General features: G+C 38.4%; 1 protein-coding gene across 5 annotated transcripts in view; it reads right to left on the reverse strand.

The window, feature by feature from the left end:
- ltbp4 (latent transforming growth factor beta binding protein 4) overlaps positions 1 to 17,995 on the reverse strand; it is a 69,069-nt gene that overhangs the window by 20,491 nt on the left and 30,583 nt on the right. For 4 of the 5 annotated variants that reach the window (XM_072701471.1, XM_072701472.1, XM_072701470.1 and 1 more), the window contains 16 exons: positions 15,887 to 15,994; positions 12,312 to 12,440; positions 11,504 to 11,623; positions 10,827 to 10,946; positions 8,710 to 8,829; positions 8,108 to 8,227; positions 6,657 to 6,776; positions 5,844 to 5,963; positions 5,267 to 5,386; positions 4,300 to 4,419; positions 3,623 to 3,742; positions 2,892 to 3,011; positions 2,505 to 2,624; positions 2,312 to 2,431; positions 2,073 to 2,192; positions 386 to 511 (listed from right to left, as the gene is read on the reverse strand). In XM_072701471.1, coding sequence (XP_072557572.1) covers positions 386 to 511; positions 2,073 to 2,192; positions 2,312 to 2,431; positions 2,505 to 2,624; positions 2,892 to 3,011; positions 3,623 to 3,742; positions 4,300 to 4,419; positions 5,267 to 5,386; positions 5,844 to 5,963; positions 6,657 to 6,776; positions 8,108 to 8,227; positions 8,710 to 8,829; positions 10,827 to 10,946; positions 11,504 to 11,623; positions 12,312 to 12,440; positions 15,887 to 15,994 — 1,923 coding nt within the window. The remainder of the gene's footprint in view (positions 1 to 385; positions 512 to 2,072; positions 2,193 to 2,311; positions 2,432 to 2,504; positions 2,625 to 2,891; positions 3,012 to 3,622; positions 3,743 to 4,299; positions 4,420 to 5,266; positions 5,387 to 5,843; positions 5,964 to 6,656; positions 6,777 to 8,107; positions 8,228 to 8,709; positions 8,830 to 10,826; positions 10,947 to 11,503; positions 11,624 to 12,311; positions 12,441 to 15,886; positions 15,995 to 17,995) is intronic. The other variant, XM_072701473.1, reaches the window with a different exon arrangement.

The raw sequence follows: 17,995 nt of genomic DNA on the forward strand, positions 1-17,995 counted from the left end.
AAAAAGATGTCCCCACAAGGTCAAATTAACAGGTTTTTCATCACACTGTGGGAACATTTGTGATATGTAATATATATGAGACCACACACACACACACACATACACACACAGACACACACACACATACAATCATATACTCTGTATATTTAGAGATTCCTGTTAGCCTAACCATGCCTTTGGGGTATAATAATTACCCCACATGACACAGAACACATGCAAACTCCAAATGCAATGAAAAGAGCAGATTTGAACCGTCATCCTGAGAGCTGTTGGCCAACAGTGCTACCCACAGAGCCACCCTATTGGAAAAAATGGTATATTTATGTAAATGATGCCGTAATATGTAATGAGGAGGCCTGGAAATTGTCACACAGGGAAGACCAACCTTTGCACTGATGACCAGGGCCGGCTGCTCTATATCCCGGCTGGCAGTCGCAGTGATAGGAGCCTGCTGTGTTCACACAGATGCCCTCAGGACCACAGCCTTGTAGGCTCTGGCATTCATCTACATCTGAGAAAAAAGTTCACTTATTAGTAACTGTTTTCTGTTAGATGGGTTTAAGATGGACATAAAACACTGAATTTGGATTAATTTCAAGAAGCAGGATAAAGACGTTTTGTGCAAAATAGATCCTTAAGCACCCACACAAGCCTATAGACTGTAGCTGTATGGTTTTCTTAGCACTGTTTCCTGGAGATTTCATTTAGCTGCAAAGAGCAGTTTAGCATTGGGCCTTTAACATTCCTTGTTGAGATGCTGCCAACCCGTGCGATGCATTACCTCTGCATTTCATTGTCCAGATCATTACTCTGAGCCAACCTTTATATTCTCCCTTGACCAAACCAGGAAGTATAGTAACACTGCTGTGTTTGATGTGTATGAGCAAAACAAAAACACAGTGAAAATCTAAGGGGTGCTTTTCTGTCACTTCTAACAAATAAAATTGAAGTCAGTCTATAAGACTGGCAGAGGGCAATGTTATTTGAATCATTAAAAATACAGCATTTGAGTACTGAATGACAGCTGGTGATCTGTTTGAATTCACCTATCGCACAAATGTGTTGCAGTGAACTGGCAAATGCAAATGTTGGCTTGTAGTTAATCTGTGGTGCATGGGTCTGTCGAACACTGTTAATATTGCTCGTTATGCTTTCATGTAATTGCAAGTTTCAAATGGTATCTGCAACTCAATCCTTTGGCCAGCATCTGAAAAAAAGGCTATAAAACTCAATGTTGTCAGCCACCATTATGACAGCATAAATTTAGATATGAGCTGTTAATTTTTCTGTCATTGCCTGTGATATCTTAATTATACCCAATTCTTGGTTGCTTAGTTACTTTTCAGGACAATACACACAGATCTACGCTGTAAGAGCAATTCAATTCATTTGCTATATAAAAAAATATATTAAAATTGCTAAGAGGGAGTTTATATAAACCATTCACAGGGGATGAGGTGTCAATCACCATTAAGAGGTACATTCAAATTTTACTAATTGGTTAGTAAAATGGTACGATGTTATTATCAGTTTATATCGTTACTTTCCCCATAATTTTAATCTGACAGGCATCACCTTAAAATAGAATGAACCCCCAGATTATTTGGATCATACAGACCCATCTGCGTTACACATTTTGCTTGTAAACTTTTCTCTTATTTCAAACATAGTCTGTTTTCGTTCTGTTTCACACTCACGTACAACATCTCAATATAATATACTAGACAGACTTCACATAATTCTGTAATAAACTGCCCACAACATTTTTCTTTGCATCTGGAGGACACTGGAAGCTGTTTTACTATGTTTGCAAGGAAAACACTTTGGAAAATTGGAATTCATAAATAAAATATTTCATAATGGATCTGACACTGAATGAACTTAACAACTTATGTAACACACGTCATGCTCAGCATGAAAGTTTAGTTATTAATTGGATTATTCATAAGGCACCCGTGGTTATTACACGGTTCAGACAAAATCTCTGAAACAAAATGGCATGAGGTAAAACCACTAAGATCTAGCTACAGTATTTCTAGCATTTATGATGGAAGTTTTCAAGTGTAATTTACCTGTGCATCTTCCATTCTGTATGATGTAGCCTCGCCGACAAGGAATACATCTATAAGATCCTTTAAGGTTGACACATTCTTCACCTGCGCACTGCGATGGGTCTTCGCATTCGTCCACATCTGAAATCAAGAATGTTTTCATGTTGTTAACAATTACAACCAGATGGTGAAAATCACAGCAGACAACAGGCTATACGAGTACTAGATAATAGTAATATATAATAGTATAATAGGCTTACCGATGCAACTGTTTCCCTCTAGTTTGTACCCACTGGAACAGACACACTGGTAACTGCCTGGGCTATTCTCACATTGACTGTTAACACAAGGGCTGGGATTCTGCAGACACTCATCAACGTCTGTAAGAAAGGAAACGGCTTTACATTTATACTCATCCTTAGGAAATCTACCTACAAATAGGCGAGAAATTACCCTGGCATTGCTGGTTCTTCAGTTCAAACCCTGGTCTGCATGGAACACACCTAAAGGAGCCTTCTGTATTTACACACTCTTGACCGGGACACTGCAGGTCATTCTTACACTCATTAATATCTGAAACAAACACAGACACAACACAGACAAAGAGTACACACTAAGTGTACATAAATGCTTTTTTCACCTTTTTGTCTAAAGTCAGGCAATAATACTCAAGCACAAACAACAGAACCTTCAAAATAAAACATCTACCATCTAACAAAGACTAACATGAAGGACAGGATGACCAGCAATGCCTGCTGGCCAAACGGGGAAGGGACACAGAGTGAGACAACAGGGGCTGACCCTGACAGTTATTAAATATTAAATTTTAATAATTCTTACCTATGCAGGTGTTGCCCTGAAGCTCGTATCCCGTGAAACACTGACAGCGGAAACTGCCTGGGGTGTTCTCACAGTAGCCATTTTCACAGGGACTGGGGGTTCTTCGACACTCATCAATATCTGAGACAAGATGGAAATATGGACATGTAACCTGCTATCACAAAATCTCATTGTTTTCATTACAGAAGTTAAAGACATTTTCCTGTACTGATGGTGAAAGTAGTTTCTGGTTAAGTGCAAAAAATGTAACAATATTAGCATTGTAAGCTTATTCTGTTGTAACTGAACATTGTCCATTTAACAGCGAAAATCCGTTTGCAGTATGTACTGTGGGGCTTCCCTTTCTCTCATTGCCTTGCAGTCATGCTTACTACCAGATGGACACATACATGGCTGAAAAATGAAATTATTGAGGCTAAATAGTTATGGTATTTCGATGAGAAAAAAAGTATATATTATGGTATCCAGAGAGTAAGATATTTAATTGTTTGTAGATTATTTAAGTTTACCCACTGTAAATTATTATGCTGCTAAAGTTATATTAAAATGGTGTTTACTTCATTTGTTGACACATTGATAATCGCTTGAATATATTCTGACACACACTGTTAATACAAGGGCTGGGATTCTGCTGACACTTATCAACATCTGTGAGAAAGGAAATGGCTTTACATTCATACTCATCCTTAGGAAATCTACCTAAAAATACTATTGAGGAGGCGAGAAATTACCCTGGCATTGCTGGTTATTCAGTTCAAATCCTGGTCTGCATGGAACACACCTAAAGGAGCCTTTTGTATTTACACACTCTTGACCGGGACACTGCAGGTCATTCTTACACTCATTAATATCTGAAACAAACACAGACACAACATAAAACAAAGAGTACACACTAAGTGTACATACTGTAAATGCTTTTTTCACCTTTTTGTCTAAAGTCAGGCTGGTGTGGCGTCTCACTGGGTAGCAGCTTGTGTGTGCAGAGTCACGTGTGTTTCCTCCCACAGTCCACAGACATGGTGGCAGTGAAACTGGTGTCTATAAATTGCTGAAAGTTCATGATCCTGTATGTGGACTGTGATGGACCATCCTGTGTGTACCAAAGCCTAGAGGCCTATGCTGACTGACCAGGATAAGCAAGATTGCTGTTATCCTGCATTATAAAATAATTATAACCATTTAATATTTTTTAGTTGATACATAAAGTATTTTTTTTTCTTTTCATTTTTTCAACTTTTTATTCTTTCAATCTATTTTATGGTTGCTTAGTAACCTGCACAAAGGAACTACAACAAATGATACCAGCACCCTTAAGGTTACTAGTCTTACATGTCCTGCTTCCAGATAATACGGCAATTATAGAATTTTAATAATCAGTTATTAAATATTCAATTTTAATAATTCTTACCTGTGCAGGTGTTGCCCTGAAGCTCATATCCTGTGAAACACTGACAGCGGAAACTGCCTGGGACGTTCTCACAGTAGCCATTTTCACAGGGACTGGGGGTTCTTCGACACTCATCAATATCTGAGACAAGATGGAAATATGAAGATGTAACCTGCTATCACAAAATCTCATTGTTTTCATCACAGAAGTTAAAGACATTTTCCTGTGAAAGTAGTTGCTAGTTAAGTGCAAAACATGTAACAATGTAACAATATTAGCATTGTAAGCTTATTGTGTTGTAACTGAGCATTGTCCATTTAACAGCCAAAATCCGTTTGCAGTATGTACTGTGGGGCTTCCCTTTCTCTCATCGCCTTGCAGTCATGCTTACTGCCAGATGGACACATACATGGCTGAACATCAGCAAAGGAGAACCTGCTACAAATACACTAAGAAACTTGATAAGACGTGCAGTTTGTCTTCACTGACAGGTAGAAAACAGATGTTAAATTCTCCTACCCTTTAACTGAGACTATTCAAGAACAAATCCAAAAAGATTTAAAAATGAGAAAGCAGGAAGTTGTCAAGAGATGCTAGCATCTTAGGATTGACACCTTCTCAAAAACCACATGTTACAGTTTGTGTAAATGTGGCAAAATGAAATTATTGGGGCTAAATAGTTATGGTATTTCGATGAGAAAAAAATTATATATTATGGTATCCAGAGAGTAAGATATTTAATTGTTTGTAGATTATTTAAGTTTACCCACTGTAAATTATTATGCTGCTAAAGTTATATTAAAATGGCGTTTACTTCATTTGTTGACACATTGATAATCGCTTGAATATATTCTGATACACACTGTTAATACAAGGGCTGGGATTCTGCTGACACTCATCAACATCTGTGAGAAAGGAAACGGCTTTACATTCATACTCATCCTTAGGAAATCTACCTACAAATACTATTGAGGAGGCGAGAAATTACCCTGGCATTGCTGGTTCTTCAGTTCAAATCCTGGTCTGCATGGAACACACCTAAAGGAGCCTTTTGTATTTACACACTCTTGACCGGGACACTGCAGGTCATTCTTACACTCATTAATATCTGAAACAAACACAGACACAACATAAAACAAAGAGTACACACTAAGTGTACATACTGTAAATGCTTTTTTCACCTTTTTGTCTAAAGTCAGGCTGGTGTGGCGTCTCACTGGGTAGCAGCTTGTGTGTGCAGAGTCACGTGTGTTTCGTCCCACAGTCCACAGACATGGTGGCAGTGAAACTGGTGTCTATAAATTAAGGCTCTTATCCTGCACTATAAGACAATTATAACCATTGTTTATATTTGACACTTGTTTATATGACACTTAAAGTCGCTTTTTTCATTTAAATATTTTCAGCCTATTTTATGGTTGCTTAGTAACCTGCACAAAGGAACTACAACAAATGATACCAGGATCCTTAAGGTTACTAGTCTTACATGTCCTGCTTCCAGATAACATGGCAATTATAGAATTTTAATAATCAGTTATTAAGTGTTCAGTTTTAATAATTCTTACCTGTGCAGGTGTTGCCCTGAAGCTCGAATCCCGTGAAACACCGACAGCGGAAACTGCCTGGGACGTTCTCACAGTAGCCATTCTCACAGGGACTGGGGGTTCTTCGACACTCATCAATATCTGAAACAAGATGGAAATATGAAGATGTAACCTGCTATCACAAAATCTCATTGTTTTCATCACAGAAGTTAAAGACATTTTCCTGTACTGATGGTGAAAGTAGTTACTGGTTGAGAACCAAAAATGTAACAATGTAACAATATTAGCATTCTAAACCTATTGCGTTGTTATTGAACATTGTCCATTTAACAGCCAAATTCCGTTTGCAGTATGTACTGTGGGGCTTCCCTTTCTCTCATCGCCTTTCAGTCAAGTTTACTACCAGATGGACACATACATGGCTGAATATCAGGAAAGGAGAACCTGCTACAGATACACTAAGAAGTTTGATAAGACGTGCAGTTTGTCTTCACTGACAGGTAGAGAACAGATGTTAAATTCTTCAGTCAGTGAAACTGGTATCTCTAAATTGGCAAAAGTTTGTGTGCCTGTATGTGTACTGTGACGGACCATCCTGTGTGTACCAAAGCCTAGTGGTCTATACTGACCAACCAGGATAAGAACTTAGTCACTTTTTTCTTTTTATTCTTTCAATCTATTTTATGGTTGCTTAGTAACCTGCACAAAGGAACTACAACAAATGATACCAGCACCCTTAAGGTTAATAGTTTGACATGTCCTGCTTCCAGATAATACGGCAATTATAGAATTTTAATGATCAGTTATTAAAAAATCAATTTTAATGATTCTTACCTATGCAGATATTGCCCCGAAGTTCATAACCAGTGAAACACTGACAGCGGAAACTGCCTGGGACGTTCTCACAGTAGCCATTTTCACAGGGACTGGGGGTTCTTCGACACTCATCAATATCTGAGACAAGATGGAAGATGGACATGTAACCTGTTATCTCAAAATCTCATTGTTTTCATCATAGAAGTTACAGACATTTTCCTGTACTGATGATGAAAGTAGTTATTGATTGAGAACCAAAAATGTAACAATGTAACAATATTAGCATTCTAAACCTATCGTATTGTTATTGAACATTGTCCATTTAACAGCTACAATCCACGTTTGCAGTATGTACTGTGGGGCTTCCCTTTTTCTCATTGCGTTGCAGACATGCTTATTACTAGATGAACACGTACATGGCTGAATATCAGGAAAGGAGAGCCTGATACAAGAATACTAAGAAGCTGAATAAGACGTGCAGTTTGCCTTCACTGACAGGTAGAGAACAGATGTTAAATTCTCCTACACATTAACTGAGATTATTCAAGAACAAATCCAAAAAGATTTCTAAATGAGATAGCAGGAAGTCGTTAAGGCAAGCTAGCATCTTAAGATTGGCACCTTCTCAAAAACCACATGTTGTCTGTAAATATGGCAAAACTAAATTATTGGGGCTAAATAGTTATGGTATTTCGATGAGAAAAAATAGATCTTAGTTCATTAGTTCAAGTGTGTCATTAGTCCTAAAATGTAAAGATTGAAAGCCTGAAACGGGCAGTAGCATAGCTCTCAGATAAACTGAGAACCCTCTATACACAGTACTGGTCAAGCTTATTAGAATAGAATAGTGATACTTTATTAGTCCCAATGAGGAATTTCTCTTTTCACTTCGCCCATCTTTCTCTCCATACTGGTGGACACAAGCTTGGGAATCACAGCAAAGGGCAGCCACCTTGCGGCACCCGAAGAGCTCGGGGTTAAGGACCTTGCTCAAGGGCCCACAGACATGTGACTGTTCTGTCACTGCCAGACTTGAACCAGCAACCTTCTGATCAGGTACACATAGGCTTAGTTCACTGTAACCACACACTACCTTGGTACCCTTTTTGGCATATGATGTACAATATCTTCTTATATATCTTCAGGACAGTGAAACAGCTCTGATTGATATATGCCCATTTGTTTGATACACAAGAGCACAGGATTAGACAAGAATAGTTAAAGGAAATGTGTGTAAATGGTCTTTCTCGTTAGTCAGAGTGGGACGGCCAAGTTGCATTGGTTTGGGTTCAACCCACTGTAACACACACATTAATAATCGCTTGCTTACATTCTGACACACACTACTAATACAAGGGCTGGGATTCTGCTGACACTCATCAACATCTGTGAGAAAGGAAACGGCTTTACATTCATACTCATCCTTAGGAAATCTACCTACAAATACTATTGAGGAGGCGAGAAATTACCCTGGCATTGCTGGTTCTTCAGTTCAAATCCTGGTCTGCATGGAACACACCTAAAGGAGCCTTTTGTATTTACACACTCTTGACCGGGACACTGCAGGTCATTCTTACACTCATTAATATCTGAAACAAACACAGACACAACATAAAACAAAGAGTACACACTAAGTGTACATACTGTAAATGCTTTTTTCACCTTTTTGTCTAAAGTCAGGCTGGTGTGGCGTCTCACTGGGTAGCAGCTTGTGTGTGCAGAGTCACGTGTGTTTCCTCCCACAGTCCACAGACATGGTGGCAGTGAAACTAGTGTCTATAAATTGCTGAAAGTTCATGATCCTGTATGTGGACTGTGATGGACCATCCTGTGTGTACCAAAACCTACAGGCCTATGCTGACTGACCAGGATAAGAACTTAGAGTCAATTTTCTTTCTTTTAATTTTTTATCCTATTTTATGGTTGCTTAGTAACCTGTACAAAGGAACTACAACAAATGATACCAGCACCCTTAAGGTTACTAGTTTGACATGTCCTGTTTCCAGATAATACGGCAATTATAAGAATTTTAATAATCAGTTATTAAAGAAACAATTTTAATAATGCTTACCTAAGCATGTGTTGCCCCGAAGTTCATAACCCGTGAAACACCGACAGCGGAAACTGCCTGGGACGTTCTGACAGTAGCCATTGTCACAGGGACTGGGGGTTCTTCGACACTCATCAATATCTGAGACAAGATCATCACAGAAGTTAAAGACAAATTGAGAACCCTGAATAAACAGTACTGGTGAACATTACTGGCACCCATTTCAGCATATGATGTACAATTTGTTCAGGTAAGGCACGCATGGTATTGTATTTTTGCCGATATTTAATATCCCAATACTTTCAAAGTCATTTTGGCCAAATCCGTTACCAATATACAGTATGCACGTATTTTTAAGTCTTTGTGCTGTTCAGGATGAGGACTCTTATGATGCGCAATTAAATTGGTAATGTTAACTGAATGTTGTTTTACTGCTCCACTCACCACTGGTGCTTTACAAGCATTGCAAATAACAATTTTATCTGTTTCACGCTTCAGACTTCAAAGTACAGTAACCCCTTCAAATTTGTGGTTTCAATTATTTGCCAGTTGTCATTGAACAATTAAATGGGATTATTTTTGGAACGTGCTGAAAGTTTGCAGAAACTCACAGACGAAGCGTAAACTACAAAAAATACCGAAAATGAACTGGGGGATCACATAAAATCATACAACATATAAATATTTTTGTGTAAGGGCCTGCTATATCTTTAATATAAAAAGTCTTGGCTTGGGTAAGCCGCACATCTTTGTCTCAGTAACCAGCCTCACTCACGTGTCAGCTGTCATTGTGACAGATTCTTGCAGTAACTGTTAAACTTCAGGGTTCCAGTAATTTTGCATTTTTAATAACGGGTCTCAAATGTAGTGCTCCTATTGCATGCAGTAGTAACTTTGCACATACCGTGGCATAATGGAGATGAGTAGTGTATTATATAAAAAGGTCTAGATAAGAAATGACACAGCAATTTCACATGCAAAGTGTACACTACCCAGTGTTGGGGAAGATACTTTTAAACAGTAGCTTTTCAAGCTACTTTTGATTAAATGCCACAGCCAAGTTACTGTTTTAATATAGCAGTTAGCTCCGCAAAAAACTATAGAGAACAGTAGCTAACTACACTGAAGCTATTTCATCTGGTAATATTTAATATTTGTGCTGTAGGATGCTCTTAAATCAAATTAATAAAAATACGTGAAACATGATGTTAAAAGTAATATGAGAATCTATATATTTTTTAGCAATGTGACGTCACATCACAATAACGTTTCAAAAAAGTTTCTTTGTATGGTGCAAACCAAGAGTACTTCATAATTGCTGTGTGAAAATTAGAAGGCTTACAAAAAAAAAAAGATTTTGATAATCTGTCCAAGAACCAGTTAGTAAGTTAATTGAGCTACTAATTGTAGTTAGCTACTCCCAAACACTGACAGTACCATACTTTTTGTTCAGAAATTGGTAATAAATAGACTTCTTATGTTATCAGTCATTCTAACAGACTGTTACATGGTTGAGATTAGGGGTGCCCAAGTACAATTTATTAATTTTCACATTTGCAGTCATCTTCTGCCCCTAACCCTGGCAAGTGTGGAGGGGTTACTGCACTTCCATACAGCCGACATGTTTAAGCTTCTTGTTGGTGGTCATAAGACACATTCAGTGTCGTTTCGTTAATAGGTCGTCATATCGTCAGGCTCATTGCCAGAAGTTTTCATATTGGCCAGTGCTAACGATGAATTTTTTAAGCTTTTATCGGCCGATACCGATGTCGTGCCGATATCATCCTGCATCCTGATCTCTGTCTTCAGAACAGTGATACATCTTTGGTTGATACTGTATATACCCATTTGTTCAGTAGACAAAAGCACATGATTAAACAAGAATAATTAAAAAGAAATGTTTGTGAATGTCATTGCTGGCTAGTCAGAGGGGCATGAATGAGCTGCATTGGTTTGAGGTCCTACCACTGGAACAGACACACTGGTAACTGCCTGGGCTATTCTCACATTGACTGTTAACACAAGGGCTGGGATTCTGCAGACACTCATCAACGTCTGTGAGAAAGGAAACGGCTTTACATTCATACTCATCCTTAGGAAATCTACCTACAAATACTATTGAGGAGGCGAGAAATTACCCTGGCATTGCTGGTTCTTCAGTTCAAATCCTGGTCTGCATGGAACACACCTAAAGGAGCCTTTTGTATTTACACACTCTTGACCGGGACACTGCAGGTCATTCTTACATTCATTAATATCTGAAACAAACACAGACACAACACAAACAAAGAGTACACACTAAGTGTACATACTGTAAATGCTTTTTTCACCTTTTTGTCTAAAGTCAGGCTGGTGTGGCGTCTCACTGGGTAGCAGCTTGTGTGTGCAGAGTCACGTGTGTTTCCTCCCACAGTCCACAGACATGGAGGCACTGAAACTGGTGTCTATAAATTGCTGAAAGTTCATGATCCTGTATGTGGACTGTGATGGACCATCCTGTGTGTACCAAAGCCTACAGGCCTATGCTGACTGACCAGGTTAAGCAAGATTGCTGTTATCCTGCATTATAAAATAATTATAACCATTTAATATTTTTTAGCTGATACTTAAAGTCAATTTTTTTTCTTTTCATTTTTTCAACTTTTTATTCTTTCAATCTATTTTATGGTTGCTTAGTAACCTGCACAAAGGAACTACAACAAATGATACCAGCACCCTTAAGGTTACTAGTGTGACATGTCCTGCTTCCAGATAATACGGCAATTATAGAATTTTAATAATCATTTATAAAATATTCAATTTTAATAATTATTACCTATGCAGGTGTTGCCCCGAAGTTCATAACCAGTGAAGCAGACACAGCGGAAACTGCCTGGGGCGTTCTCACAGTAGCCATTGTCACAGGGACTGGGGGTTCTTCGACACTCATCAATATCTGAGACAAGATGGAAGATGGAGATGTAACCTGTTATCTGAAAACCTCATTGTTTTCATAACAGAAGTTAAAGACATTTCCCTGTACTTATAGTGGAAGTAGTTACTGGTTGAGTGCAAAAATGTATCAATGTAACAATATTAGCATTCTAAGCCTATTGTGTTGTTACTGAACATTGTCCATTTAATAGCCACAATCCATGTTTGCAGTATGTACTGTGGGGCTTCCCCACCAGCGGGACACATTCAGGGCTCAATGTCTTGAAATGAGCACCTGCTACAAATATGCTAAGAAGCTTGACGAAGCATTTATCTCTATGTTTTTGACTAACTTAAATCATATTATTCCAAAAAATAACAGAACAGCCCACATATGCTGTGGCCAAGAGAGTTTTAAAAGGTTACAGAAATGACAAAGCACACTGGCACTGTTTATGATAATTCCTCTTTTATTATACATACTCATAAAGCACTTATTCAACTTCACTCAATTGAAAACCTGTCTTTTTTTCCACCCTGAACTATGTACCTATCAAGTTATCGGTGAGAAATTGTAATATTCCACTAAATCTAAATAGAATTATATTAGTCAAGCCAAACATTTAAGTTGGAATAAAAAAGAGAGTAAATTTAAAACAAACTATTTGAAAGCATACAGTTTCTGACAGAAAACCGTAGACTGGCCTCACCAAAACACCTTGTCCTCTGTAGGTTGAGCTGGTATCCTGAGTTACAAATGCAGGTGTACCTCTCACCAGGTAGATCAACACAGCGCCCTGGTCCACATAACTGGGGATTGGAATCACACCCCTGAAATCCTACGAAATTAAAATTCACAGTTACTCATTAAGACTATCTGAATGTAAGTACTGTACAATAAAACATCTGAACAAGTGAAAAAAAAATGTTTAGCTAGTTTTAAAGAAATGACAGATTACAATTATACTAGTGTCCTTTGTTACCTGAGATGCAAGCCAGCCTTCCATATGTAGTGGATAGATTAATATAGAAGCTTGAGTGCAACAATGTAACAATATTCCCTACAATGAAGAGATACACTGAGAGGGATGAACAATCCTGGGCCCCACACACTAGGGTTGCACTCAAAGTTTTACTACTGGCACCCAGTGCTTCGATTAGCATATTATTGATGTTCCATCATTTTTAATTCCCTCTTGTTTCTGTATCTGTTTCAAAAATAGCTTGAATGGCCCACTTAGGGGGCCCTACCCATGTCAGCCTTGGGCCCCCAGAGAAGTTAGACCATGCCTGAGAGGGGCATATTTTCTGGGCATCGGCAACTGTTACATTCTGCATTCTTTTAAAGTTCAGAGGCGGTTCAATTAAAATCAAAACACAATTCAGTGGTACCTCAGAACTCGAATATAATCCGTTCAGAACTCCGGATTGAATCCTAAAAAGTTCGAGTTGTGATCAAATTTTCCCCATAAGAAATAATGGAAAACCAATTAATTGGTTCCCGGCCCCAAAAAATACACCTAAATATGTTTTTTTTTAGCATTTAAACACAAAATGAACTGGATAAAACAAGAAGAGCATATACTGTACTAACCACATCTAAGCACATTTATCAAAACAGTAATTTGTAAAGCAAGAAAATAAATGCATCCAAACAATGTGTCCTGCCCCGATCGTCCGCTCCTTCCGTGTGCCACGCCCCCTCGTTAACCCCGTGTGGAATCCCCGTGTGATCAGCTGTTTCTGGTTGTTGTCATTAGTCCTCTGTATTTCGTCCGAGTTTCAGTTTGTTTCCCCAGTCCGGTCATTGTATTGTCCGTCTGCGTTTTGCCTGCCTTACCTGTAATTAAACCCCGTATTCCCGGATACCTTGATGTCTGAATCTTTGTCTCCAGTCCGTCCCCGCTCGGCAGGACAATATTATTATAATTAAATGTATTAATGGTTTATTATTAATATTAAAATAATTAATAAGAAATCTTTATTTGTAAATGTATTTTATTATATAATAATAATTACTGTTACTGTCTATCATTGTCTAAATGTGTTTTTACTGTCTAAATATATGTATTCAGTTAGTGTAAACAGGCACGATGCTATCACAGCTAATGCGAGGCTGAGACTGAAGCGTTACCCTTTGTTTCCGCTGAGAGATGTGCGACGTGACTCATTTCCCCATGCGTACAAGTTATCTTAGGTCGGCTTTCACGGTTTGACTTCTGAGATTCAGATCGAGCTCTAAATTTTTTTTTTTCGAACTGGTTGGTTCGACTTTTAAGAAATTCGAGTTCTAATGAGTTCGAGAACTGAGGTACCACTGTACCAGATCTGAGTCTTCGTTTTAAAGGGAAGATCTGTGTAAACTGAAAACTTCCATCGATTACAGTTAGGGTCACTTTTACACTGGTCTCAATGTAATTTGATTAGAAAATGCAGCATTTCAGCATTTCCTTTGCTGATATTAAAATGTCATATGTCACTCATCAACACAGAGCGTAGGATACAAATCAAATGTGTGGAAGGAAAAGGAATGTTATTTCAGGATGGGAGTGGAGACAGGCCAAAATGAGCTGGGGGAAGGGAAAAATGGCTGTTATTCCAGGGGAAAACATGCACATCTTGGTAAATCCTATATGTAGAATTTAAGAAAAAGGAATATGCAAGCTGAGTTTACCTTTTCCCCAGCCAAGGATGATCGCATCCCCACATGCTTAGTCTTATAAACATGTTATGCATACTGTAACACTGGCCCTGTTTACACTTGGTTTTAATATGTGCTTGGATCATAAGTAGTTTATCCAGGGCCCATCGTTGTTTACATTGGTGTCTCTGCTGTGTCTCCTGGGTGTCCGGCTGACTACTTGTGTTCAGATTTCGTTACTGCCTGGGTCACTTCTGCTAGAAGGTCAGTTATTGTAACTTCCTTATGTGGCCAAATGCGTCCCAGACCACATCGGCAAGTGGTTTGGGTGATCGGATCACAGTACGTCTTGGTGGTCGTTTACACTTGTATTTATCTCAGTCCACTTCTGAGCCGATTGTCCATGATGCATTTTAAAACCAAGTGTAATCCCTGTTGTAACACTGGTGTGGAGCAGGTTATTTTGCTAGTCATTTTACTTTTAATGGACTATAACAAAAACAACAAAAAAATATATACCAGGAAAAGTAGTGGCAGATATTTCTCCAGGATGGAGGACATATAATATATCAATTTCAATATTAGACATCATGTCTTTGGACAACTGAAGTAGACATTTTGTTATCAATGCCCACAGCTAATACATTGTGCGATACACAAATTTTCTTTGTATAGGTATCAGGATGACAAACTTAACATCCAGACGCAACAGCTTCTGTGAGGACCATATTCTTCTCCAAAGGATAAACTGCTTATATGTGACAGACATTTGTTTTGATGTAGGCTTTATTATGAAACACAAAATTGCCAAGATGGGGTTGGTCTTGACCTGGCCTTTCATGATGCCTGTAATGACTGCGATGCAATGTATTAACTTCTTTTGTTTTCTTTGCAAAGTACAGATTGATTTAGTGAAGGTTTTATGACACTTAAATTTCTTTGGAGGAGTCAAAGGTTTTCATGAGGCCAGCCATAGTGAATTACCTATGGCCATGATGGGCACATCAAATGAAAACACTTATAGCATTTAATATGATGCCGTAAAGCTGTAAACTGCAGCTTTGTGCTTTAATAAAAATAACAGCATGAATTAAAAATAAGACTTTCACCATCTATGCTTTTGACTCTCAAAAATTTCAATAGCATTTGATAATTTTAGGTTTAAGAATTTTTTTTTACGATTATATAACATTTATGTGCCATTATTTTGATCCATATATCAAAAATACAGTATTGAAAGCAGCTTCTGATCCAGGACTCCATTTTGAGAAAACACAACATAACCATGTGTTGCCATAACCTGATTTGGTAATGCTTTGCATTAACTACACCTTCATAATGCATTCATTATACATTCAGTGCATTCATAATGCATACATAGCTCATTCATAATGCATTCCTAAGCAGCATGTAAGTGTACCTAAACAGCCTATCATCCCGTAACAGCTTTAATATATATTAACAATAAGCATTATACAATTGTATGATTATGAATGTTCTATGAATGCATTATAAAGGCATTATGAAAGTGCAGTTAATGCAAAGCATTACCCATTACTCCTACATACTACCTTTGCTTAATATTTACTTTCTGATAGCACAGTATATAAATATTGTAACTGCTCTTGCTGAGGTGGCTGGTACCTGGTCTTGGCTGAGCTGGACGAGGTGTCACTGCTGCTGGCTGAACAGGCCTCACTGATGAAATCTCCTGTCTGTTAGCTTGATGGATGCTTTGCCTTTGAGTAGAAGCTAAAAAAGCAACACAGAATGACTTACACAACGTTAATTAAAAACATACATTGACATTGAAATATTTTACTGGCGTCCTGTCCAGGGTGCACTCCAGCCGTGTGCATGTTGCCTGTGACAGGCTCTACGCCCCCAATGACCCTAACTGGGATAAGTGGTTAGGTGATGGATAGATGTGTATATTTTCTGCTTAAACTGAAAATGTGGATGTCCAGCCTCCATGTAAAATGCAGAGAGGGTGGGGTTACCCACTGTCAAACATAAAAGAGCGACTGTCATGGTGTGGGGTAACTTTGTTATTGTCAGAGTTGATTTTTTCCACATTCATGGCAATTTAACTAGCATGGCTATCATAGCATACTTCAAAGACATGTCATTCCAGCTGCATTATGCCTGATTGGGGAGTGTTCCATTCTTCAGATAATGAACCAAAGCACACTTCAAGATTGTGCATGAACTGTCAGGCGAAGAAAGAAAATGAAGGCCTTATCATTGCATAGGGACAGTCGAAGTGCTCTTTTTAAGGTAGCTGGCAGCTGCGCTTGACAGAGCCGCATGCCGTGTCATTGCAACTGGCTGAATTGTTCTCACAAATGAAATGTCCTGTCTGTTAGGTTGATAGATGATTTGCCTTTAGGCGTAGGCTAAAAAAGCAGCATGCAAAATTGCTTATGCAATATTATTTATAAACTAACATTTACATTTCCACATCTTTCACTGAAATAAAAAAGTAGATTCTAATTCTAATTCAAATTCTAATTCTAATTCGATGGAAACAGAATGCTAAAAGAGTATGGCATTTTCAATTAACTTTTTAATTATTTTTTTTCCTCACTGAGCATATAAGCAGCATTTCCCATTCTGAAAGGTACTTCTCGCTACACTAAAATGTCACAAGGTGTACATCACTTTCCAATCTCACAGTCTGCACCAGGAGCATGTATCTGTAAATTTACTTACTCTGTGCGATTAGCTCTTTGAGTTCACATTTTAATTACATGATTAATCTGACCTAGTGAAATTCCATCTGGCTCAGAGACTGAAATGGCACTGCAAATGTCACATTTGGCCATATTAAATAATTTGCTTATAATTAACCTGAATCTGTTATAAATCCGTTTACATCCAGTACAGCAAGGCAAACCCTCACCTGGAAGCCACAGGGGAAAAAGGAAAATAGGACGACCAAGAAACACTTGGCATTGTGACCTGGAGACGGGTATCAAGAGAATGGGACTCTCCTGGCAACAACTGGAATGACTGGCCCAGGATTGAGATGCCTGGAGAGATCTCGTTAGTGGCCTATGCCCGAAAGGGACCACATGCATTGATGATGATGATGATGATGATGATGGATGCGTTTTGGACATTTCTCCACAAAGCTTATTAAGATGAACCTGCTTTGGTGTACACTGGGTTCGTTAGTGTTAATTCCACTCCATGTAGTACAGTCACGTAACCATCCATGAAATATTTAACGCTGTGGCTTTGATCAAACAATGAGCTGAAACTGCCCTGATGAGAGATACACAGTGTGCTTTACTTTATATGAAAACTTATAATGCAGTCTTTAGTTTAAGGAAAATGAAACTATTTCTATATGGTAAAAAGCACAGACTTTACCGAGCATGATCTAAAACCTGTGTCCCTCTCCCTGAATCCGGATTCCTCCTCTTCCTGTCTAAGAGAAATATGTCCCATCTCACTCTGACAAATTGATATTGCAATAAAGTTCAGAACATTCATTCCATCCATTTTCTGTACCCGCTTTCCTATGCAGTGTTGAAGGGGTCCTGAGAATGACCCAGCCCAGGTCGCCAACCCATGACCGGACACACACACACTCACACAACCAACAATTAAAACAAATTTCCTGTGTGGCACGATGTGTTTCCTGCTAATGTATCAATAATATCAATATTGTGTGAATATTGTATAAAAACTGACCTCTGTAAGAAGCCTCAAGTTCTCCAATGGCACCACTTGCTGTGGGATAAGCCC

The sequence above is a fragment of the Paramormyrops kingsleyae genome, chromosome 17 (genome assembly GCF_048594095.1).
Source record: "Paramormyrops kingsleyae isolate MSU_618 chromosome 17, PKINGS_0.4, whole genome shotgun sequence".
Classification (NCBI taxonomy): Eukaryota; Metazoa; Chordata; class Actinopteri; order Osteoglossiformes; family Mormyridae; genus Paramormyrops; species Paramormyrops kingsleyae.